The following is a 10,052-nucleotide window of genomic DNA, read 5'->3' as shown; positions in this document are numbered from 1 at the left end:
ATTCATAGCACACAAAGAAACAATGTTGTTGTACATTGAGGATCAGCCAAATGTGAACGTGAGAAAACGTTTCATGCGTGGTCGATGAGGAGCAGGACGGAGCCACCCCAGAGATCAAAGCACTCTTTTTCTGGGTTGACCTTCTATGCTCCAATATATAGATAAATAATAGGACACTCAATAGAGAGTGCAAATGCTAGTGCTCAACATATCTTTGGCAGGGATAATAGCAGTGATAAAATGGTGAAACAAAAAGAGGGTACACCACTTAGTTTGGTTTATTTCAATGGATGTCAAAAGGATTGCACCAGTGCATCTGAATGGCTGTCAGGCATGACACATCAAAGACATGGAGCCATGACACCAGCTGGTTATTAGTATTCAAACTACAAATAATATAAACAAAACATTTGTTTAATTCAGAGAAGCATATATATTGCAGAAAGCACAAATATATTGTACCAAATCAATACTACTAACTTTGATGTAGGCCTACAAAACTCCACAGTCTGCAAATAAGAAGGTTAGCACACTGTGTTTGCCTGTGTTTGCCATCGACAACATCCCTAAATATCAAACAGAAAGGGACGACTTTTAACACTGAAAAAATATGCTACATCAAATAAAATAATAAGAATACACAAACATAACATACTTTAACGTGTTGTAATAAAATAATATTCACAAAACTTTCTTTGAGTTTCTACTGAGACACTTTTTCCAAGAGGTGTAACCCATATATTTCTTTACATCATACAAGGTTTGTTTACTGATTGAAAAAACGGATACAAGGTTTATTAACACATAGTCTATGACAGTTCACAAACTTGCCACGTGATTCAGTTGTAGCGTCAGAACTGTGCAAAGTTTTGGACAACAATGAAAGCCTACTTGTCATGCTGCAAACTCTCAATTTAGTCTTACCATTGTTTTCTATAAGTGCCCGGGACATGATTTCCCTTCTACCAGTCTTAGGTTAGCGTTTTTCATTTGGTTGAATTGGACCTGTGTTTTTTTCCTGTTATTGTTCATTTATAGAACTGTCTCCTGTCTCGACACCACGATCTGTTAACTGGGCCGTTTCCTATTTTACATCCTCCCATACATAAATTATGATATTCTGCTACTGATAAAGAAAGCCTCACACAAAGAACATTTTGTTAATCATAATACCGCCTTTATTCGTGTATTTTCTACAAACTCAATTTGCTCTCAGATAAGACAGCTATTATTTGATTTCAATAAAACCTCCAGCTCTGTTTGTGTGCCTGATTGTGCAAATGTAGTTTGTAGATTTCTTCTAAGTGTGGAGCTGTGATGTAATGTGTCTGCAGGTATAAATATAGAAGTATGGCTTCACAGCGTCCATGCAGATCAATGTCGCTCCGGCGCTGAATCCTACAGTGCGCCTGTCGGTCTGGGAATGAGCGCAACTTTCACACGCTCCTCACTGCCGAGCCGCTGCTTCTTCTTTTTATTCTCGCCTCATTGGAAAGACAAACGCCGAGAGGCTGCTCACAGAGCCAGACCCGGGATGGGCTCTCTGGCGGCCCTGCGGACAGTCCTGGTCCTGGGCCTTGTGACCGGACTGGCGGGGTGCGCACCCGGCTTAAACGGCACGGCGGACCGCTGGGAAGCTCTCTACTCCCGGTCCTTGGCGCGGCTCCCGGGGGAGAAGCGGGAGGGGATCAGCCGGGACGGCGACTATCTTCTAGGCATTAAAAGGTTGCGACGACTCTATTGCAACGTAGGGATCGGCTTTCATATTCAGGTGTTACCGGACGGCAGAATAACGGGAGTACACAACGAAAATCGCCACAGTAAGTTGTGTTTTAGACTATTATATATAAGCAGCTGACTTTGATTTGTACACGTTTATTGTAATTGACATTTTCTAACAGCTGGTTTTAAACAACAACAATAACAACGACAACAGTAAAGCTGAGAAATTCTTTTTTTTATGAACTTTGAAGAAATAAACTAAATTACTAAAACAATATTATTTTGAGCAAGTTTCCGGTAACTGACTTAGTAACAAGATGTTTCAACACCTCTGCCATCCAATCCAAACCTTCATTTTTCACTATACTGAATGAGAACCTGCTCATGCTTTCAGTTAGTAAACACCTTACAGATATTGATCCATGCGTAAGGGCCAACATCTGGAGTCCTACTGTTCCACAGTGCTGCTGAGCATAGGTATATTGTGTGTAACCAGAGCCCGCTGTGATCCAGGCCAGCGGCCATGCAGCACCTAAAGTTAGGACACAGCGTGCAGACCCATCTGTTGAGACAGATTAACTCCAGCAGTCGGGCCAAGACAAAGTTATACACTGCCTCGCATTTGCAGACAGGAAGAAAAATAAATTTTTATTTACCTACCATGTCACATCTAATCCCTGTCATCCCTGTTTGTGCAGTGGATTGACAAAAGGCTGTGAGCTGTGGAATTGAAGGGCAGCCTTGAAGAATTTAAAGCATGTTGGATTTTCTTTTGTGCTGCCTCTGTACTATTTTGAGACAAGGCATACAAATTCAGTAAGATACATAACAGAACATCTCAGAAATCCATTGTAAAAAAAAAAGGTGTAAAAAAAAAAATGTATAGCAGGAACAAAGGACCGTGTGCTATAACCCACCAGCTTTCCAAGGCCAAGTGAGAAGCTGCTTCAGTAAGCCAGGTGCCTTCAATGGCATTACCCTCCACAGACTCACCAAAGAATACAATGATTACCGATGACTGACAAGATATTCCCATGTTATCAACCAAACCTCAGAGGAAATATTGTTCTTTTTGTGACTTCTGAACAAATTGTTACATCATATCAAACTAAATGTGACAGTCCTATTATATATCAGATATTCTGAGCTATTTTAGTACTGTTTAAGACCAGGTTGGGGTTAGGTTAGAATACCTTGGTTAAGCATATGATTTAAAATTAAAAGACCTAAATTTGTGTATGATCTACTATGAAATGAGGCTCACACAGAGCCACACTATAAAATAATCTATATCAAATAGTTGACACACCGTATTGCCTGTAAAATGTTAAGACACTGTGCTCATCAGCATGTACATACTGAATCTCAGCTGGAGACTAAATTCTTTAGCTTTCTATGTTCTTGACTTATCCAGTTCATCTTCTGGGACACATACAGTAGTGTCAGTGTCTGTGTGGAGCACTCCATCAGACCAGTATGTTTTAATGTGTGTGGTTTGTTTTCCCTGAAGGTCTTCTGCAGATCTCTCCGGTGGAGAGAGGAGTGGTCACTCTGCTGGGCGTTCGCAGCAGACTCTTTGTGGCCATGAACCAGCGAGGAAAGCTCTATGGATCTGTGAGTGAAAATGTATCTAGGTGGAGTTCAGGAGCAGGTTGCACCACCTCTTCTTAAATTCTTTGCTATAACATAATGGGTTAAATATTGACGTTTTTCCACTGCATGGTTTCTACTCAACTCACCTCGACTCTACTCCCCTTTTTTGGTTTTCCATTACGAAAAGATACTGTATAGCACTACCTCAGTCGAGGTTCCAAGCAAGATGAGGCGATACCAAAAGGTAACGTGAAAACCTGCAGACTACTGATTGGTTGGAGAGAATTGTCACTATTCGTGGCGTCGTCATTGCTAGCAACAGACGTGGGGGTGTCCTGAACAAACGTGCCGTGTTTGAATAGTTTAGCCAGCGTTTTTTTTGTTTCGCGCCCACCAGCTTTGTTTGAAACTAATTTGCCTTTTGGCTGTGGCAACAGCCACATGCCAACAATCAAAAGCAACACACCTTTGACGTTCTGTGTGTGTGTCACAATAGGTCACAGCAGTTTCCTGTTATGACGACCAGCCACGGCTCACCATTAGTACCGCCTCAGGCCTCAGGTACTAATCTGCAATGGAAAAAGGAATGCGGGGCATTTGCGAGAGTGAAGTTGTTACAAAGTTATTTTTATTATTATTATTACTGAGTGTTTGAACCCAGTGACTGCCAGAGGCAACTGTTTCTTAACCACCAATGGATAAAACCTGTGTTACAGTATAGACTGTTTAGCTTGAAGAGGAAAGGCCTTGACAAACCAAGCCAACGGCCAAGAAGTATTGGTGACAAAGGCCGACTGTGGCGTGGCCTCACTTTGTTTGTTGTTGCCTTTGTCTTGGCCAAAATTTAGTACTGGAACACGCTGCAGAGACTGCCAATGGCCAAGTACTACATACATTCTGCACACGTGCGCATAGAAATTACTCGCCATACCAGCAGGTGGCGGTAATCTCTTCAGAAAGGGAAATGGGAGACAAATGTTGCTATGATACCCATAACAAACATTGTTTGTCTGAATCAATAGCAGCAGAACCAAACTGTCGTCCGTTCTCTTGGCAAATAATTCTCCTTTCGATTTGTAGCGGAGCAGATAGGCCGTGCGGACGCTGGCGTTAGCTTGCTGCTTCCGCCCACCTAACATTCTTTCATGCTACACAGAAAATGTGCCTAACAAAGTTGTTACTCTGGCGATAGCAATGTGCTTTCTTTTCATGTGACAAGAAGGAGTGAATAAAACATTAAGTTGTTATATTTTACTAATGTAGACGCAAGCTGGCTAGTTAACCTGATTTCCAGTAGATTTCCAGTTGTTCAGAGATAGGTCCAATCTTTAAATTTCCCTGTAGAACATTAGTTTATTAAAGTGGTTATGTATCAAACAGCACATCCTGATTCTTTAATTAATACAACACCATATATGAATCAAGAAACAGTCTCATAAATTCCATTGGAAAGAGCCTCATGATTCCCAGCTCACAGGCTATTATTCCACTACAGAGCCTGGTGTCCTGAGGCCCGCCTCACTCACATCATTCATCATTTGACAATCTAATTTTTTGTGTAAATCTCAGAATGAAACAGCTACTGTACAATAGACTTGCCCTCAGAAATAAAGTAATTGTTTGATAGTAATCACGATAAACAATATGGACTTGAACCTCCCTCGCCCCTCCACCCCCTCCCAAAAAAGTCCCGGCATCTTTGTTTTGTCTTTGCCTTCAAACAATTAGCATTTTCAAATAATCCTTATAGCTCCCTCTTTTCTCTTTCAGTTACACTACAACAACGAGTGTAAGTTCAGAGAGAAGCTCCTTGCCAACAACTACAATGCCTACGAGTCAGTGGCCTACCCAAGGATGTTCATCGGCCTGAGTAAGAACGGCAAAACAAAAAGAGGAAACCGAGTGTCCCCCGCCATGACAGTGACACATTTCTTGCCAAGAATATAGTGGCCTCATAAATAGACTTCACCTCAATATAGAGACAGAGGAGGTGGGGGGAGGAGGGGTCCAAACCATGATGCACTTTCCCTCCAAACTTTATGCAAGTGTAACATATTTGATCTTTTGATTTGTAAATATTTGTATATATTCATTTTTTATATTTATGTCAGTTTTGTATTTTTTTGGAGGGGTTGTCTTTTGCCTGTGTGTGTGTGTGTAGGCAGGTTTGTGTGTGTGTGTGGGGCGGGGGGATGGGTTCTCGCTAAAAACATTAGTATTGTTTTGAATTTGTAATTTATCAAATATTTGCTGCTACTGAAAGAAATCCTGTCTTTGGATGTTGGTTTCCTTTTCAATGATGGGAAAGTATGCAAAAGTGCACTGGAGATGGTAATGGCTATACTTTTGTAATTTTTAATATATATATATATATATATTTTTTTTTTTTAACAAAACAGAACCTTTTTGAGTCTTAGTCTAAAAAGTACATGAGGCACAAGTGCCTTTGGTGTCAGAAGTGACACTGATTGCCAAATGCTCCAGCTCCTTTGTGTGGCACTGGAGCCTAATTGAAACAGTATCATCTTACTGCTGGGGGGAGAGCGAGAGAGAGAGAGAGAGAGGGAGAGAGAGAGGAGTTGAAGAACCCCCACAACCACCACTAGTCTGTTTATAGCTCTGCCAGGGGGATGAACTCTGAACTTTTCTGGTGTCAATCTCAGTCAGACCTATTAGACTACAGATAGAGAGGGGCATCCTCTTTGATATTATATTATTGGGGGATTTGGGGGTTTAAAGGCAAGGTCAAAGTGCTGAAATGCAATGGAGAAACTGTAGCCTTGAATTTGGAATACGTCTTTTCTTTATGTCAAGTTATGTCTGATAGGTAGCTGTTAGACTGGGAGACATAGCTCTTCCTGTTGAGCTTGAAACAGAACTGCAGAGAGCTCGGGCAATTTGTGCCAGTTGAACAGATATTTACAATTTTGCTTGTCTCTCGCCAAAATCTTTCTCCCCTAGAAAATGGTTGTTCATATCGTCATTTTTGAATTAAACTGATATTATGTATGTTTTGAAAGAAGTCATAACAAAGTCTTTACTCTTACAAACAATATGCATAGACAATAAAACACTCCAAACTCAGTCCAATAAATGTTCAACTTTTGCCGATGTAATTTTCATGTTTAGCCACAGTGGCCACTGTTCTGCAAAGGTTGCAGCTTTAAAATCATTTCAAATGTTTTTGGAAGTGGGAAAACAGTTGGGCTTTTGGGACATACCTTTTTTAGCTTTCTTGCAGAGAATTAGTCACTTTTTAGGTCTGAACTGTATATATAAAGCTACAGCAAGCAGTCCGTTAGCTCACCCGTTAGAGTAAAGATTGGAATCATGGAAAAACAGCTGGCCTGCCTCTGTGCGAAGGGAACAAAAACACCAACAAGCACCTCTAAACTACTAATTAACACGTTCATTTCATTTGTTTGGTACGTACAAAAACCTAAGTGTAAAAGTAAGTCTTGTCATAGAGTCTTGTTGACAGGAAGTGAGAAGCAAGAAAGCAAATAAGCACATTCCTCAACATGTTAAGCAATTCCTTTAATGATCTTAGTATCTTGAAGCACAATCTTATGTCAATTTCTAAAAGAGTTTCTCAGGCTATACATCAGTGTCATTTACTAAGTGAATTTCCTCTCCAGTCATTTCCTTGTGCAGTGACAAACAATACACTCAGGATAAAATAAGATCACTGATTATAGATTTAGTTGAGGATACAAACTTTGGCGCAGTTCCGGTACGACCAGTTTCCAATTCCCTCTTGAGTGTCCTCTCCTTTATTATCAAGCTTTACTTTAACTTCCTACAGCATTAGCCACCTCATGCACTAGCTCAGTTTAGTGTAAATATTTCCCAGAATCCTTCTTTCTTGTCTCTTCTCAGTCTCTATGAGTTTCTACAGTTCACTGCAGTCCAGCTCTGGTGGCCATGTTGTCCTATTTGCGCATTGTCATTTTCCAGCTATCTTTACCCTGTGATTTACTTTTAGAAAGGATAATCATGGGAGAAATATTTACAGACAGCTGTTGGACTGTACTACATGCTAGGGAAAGTAACCCTGTATCTTTCTTTATATATTTTGTAAATACAACCTCTAAGTAACTGAAGGTTCTGGTATTCCATTCAGGGGGAGGATGGTTTTAAACCAACAGAGCTGGATGTAAGTTGCTGCTTGCTTTGGGAAAACTGATTAATAAATTCACCAATCATCCATAACACAGGTCAAAAAATAGGCAGTAATTGTACCAATTTTCAGTTGGTCTTTTGCCATGCTGTCCTGTTATCTTGTCAGTCTTTTATATAAGAGGTTTGAAATCTCAGTTTCAACATTCCACAAACAATAGCATATGTTGTAACCAGCCCAACTCCTGTTTGGGATTGTACTGTGCTCTCTCTGTTGGGTGAGAGTGCCTTAAGGAGAAATGATGAGGCCAGCCAAGCCAAATGCACAAGCTAGGTATTAAGTTGCAAATAGCTCAAGCAAATATCATGCAAACTGCCGCTGTACTGGCTTTAGGCTGTGATTCCTGCAAACCAGAAGGGATGTGAAGACTGAGCCAAGCTGGCGCACTATTGAGATACATGTCAAATTGTCAGAATAGGTGCAAACGTCACTGTCTGATAGGCCTGCAACATCTCCTGTTACAGTGGGGCAGTTTAAAGCTCCTTTCAAACATCTCAGCTGGTCGGCAAGGATGCATGCAGGTATATTGGTGTGTCTGGTGCTCACAGCTGTGCTCAGTGTTCTCCGGTATCACTGCTTTGCATGACGGGCATCAAGTTTAAATCAGAATACCCATCTGTCACTGACCCAGGGCTAATCCTCTACTCCGGCTGCTCATTCAGCTATAGTCCGAGCAACACCAATGTAGTTGTTAGTAGTAGTCAGCATGGCAGTCTGTGACTGGTGTGTCCAAATGGTTCACATTCACATGTAGGTTGACATGTGAAATCTTACAGAAATGCTGATCTCACAGATACATGCCTTGATTTTTATTATACTGTCCAACATCTCCCTAATTGCCTTCCCAAGGGCCAATTCATCAAAGTAAAAACAAACATGTTCTCACCTACCTAATGGTATCTAATCATGTAGTTTTGTGGTTTTGAGATATCCCTATGTGTGACCTCCTCCTTGAAACACTAAAATAATCCACAGAGCAATCTGTTTTGACTGGAACTACTTTCTAGTGAAGATATAGTCCCTATCAACGCTGACAGTAACAAGCACACTGTTTTTAGATGTTGCTGTGAAGTTATTTAAATGTATTTTTTTTATTTTGTAAGCAAAGGCAGGGAAGAAATTAAAAAAAGCAATATATCTGTATGGCTAGATGTTAATGAGAAAATGCTTTTTGGAAATGGATTGAAATGACCATTTAAAGTTTAAGCATGGACAGGGAGCTGAGTAGAGATTTGATAAATTTGCAATGAAATTGGGTGTTTATCAGGGAGTGTATCTGTAAACACACTCCATTCAGGACAAAATGTAGTAACCCATAGCCTATACTTATAGAGTTGACTTGATTTCATTGCTAAAACTGGTTCTGACATCTATGAACTGTAAACTGTTGATATATTTCTTTATAACTCTGCGTACTGGACATCTGCGTTCAGGGAAAGGATTTTCTTTTATGAAGTTATGATATGATATTGTACTATCTATAATTCTGAGTCCTGTGGCCTTATGACAATTTTGTAACAAATGTTATCCTGTAGTTTTATACAGGGCCTAATAAAATGTCACACTGTATGTGCTGTGCACAAGGCTAAAGTATAACTTAAAAGAGAATTCCGCTCGATGTCAACACGTAACTCGGTTGTTGTAAATGTGCTGTCAGTAGAGAAAAAGCGAAACCAATCTGTTCTGCCTACACCGTGTTATCTTCCTACTGGAAATAGCACCCAACAGGCTTAAACAGGGCAAATTTTAAATGTGTTTTTTGCCTTAAACATGTAACAAAATTTAATTAAAAGTGCAGTGATTCGTTCTGAGTGAACACAGTGAATCTGACTGCTGTATATGTGAAAGAAATGCATGAAAGTTGTGCTAATTCAGCTGTGTTTAGTACCTGTGTTGATACCGGAAGGAGTACAAGAAATACAAACATATACATAAAAGTGCTGTAGTACAATTAATAGGAGACAAGTTATAATGGAAGGGAGTTTGGAGACAATACCTTATTTAATCATAAAATTGATAGCCTACATATTTTTGTTTTATCTCTTTTCTGTGTTGTAGTTTGTAGACGGTCCCTAAGCTCTCTAACTGCCTCTCAATACAGGAACTAAACACAGCTGAATTAGCACAACTTTAATTTCTTTCACATCTACAGCAGTCAGATTCACTGTGTTCACTTGGAAGGAATCACTGCAAAGCCAACCGACAGCTCCGTAAACCACTGTCTTATCACGTTTGTCACAAGGTTTACCAGTTTACCAGTAAACGCAACATTTTATCCCGTCTGTGTTGTTTTTCAGACAACAGCAGTGACCAGTGCTACTTAGCGTCTGTTAGCTTACAAGGTGCGACTAACATTTTTTGCATCTGCTGCCTCTCCACAAATGAAACAATGTTGTTTATATCGATATAATTTAATTTTGTGTTACACAACCCATTTCTTTTGTAAAGCCGTGCTTGTATTTGGGTCTCTCCTCTTACTCTCCGCGCATCCCCGCCCCCATTAACTCACAAACGGCTCCCAGCAACACGGAGAGACACAGCAGTGACAGCGCCGGTC

The 10,052-nt window shown here is 40.3% G+C and overlaps 1 protein-coding gene across 1 annotated transcript; it reads left to right on the top strand.

Moving 5' to 3' along the window:
* The first annotated feature begins 1,374 nt into the window (after positions 1-1,374).
* fgf4 (fibroblast growth factor 4) lies at positions 1,375-6,409 on the top strand. The gene is made up of 3 exons (XM_034877381.1): positions 1,375-1,820; positions 3,233-3,336; positions 5,086-6,409. The coding sequence occupies exons 1-3, from the start codon at positions 1,424-1,426 to the stop codon at positions 5,260-5,262; spliced, it is 678 nt and encodes a 225-aa protein (XP_034733272.1). The 5' UTR covers positions 1,375-1,423; the 3' UTR covers positions 5,263-6,409.
* Positions 6,410-10,052: the final 3,643 nt, after the last annotated feature.

This window comes from Etheostoma cragini, chromosome 1 (assembly GCF_013103735.1).
Source record: "Etheostoma cragini isolate CJK2018 chromosome 1, CSU_Ecrag_1.0, whole genome shotgun sequence".
NCBI lineage: Eukaryota > Metazoa > Chordata > Actinopteri > Perciformes > Percidae > Etheostoma > Etheostoma cragini.
This window is presented reverse-complemented; position numbering and strand designations above follow the sequence as displayed.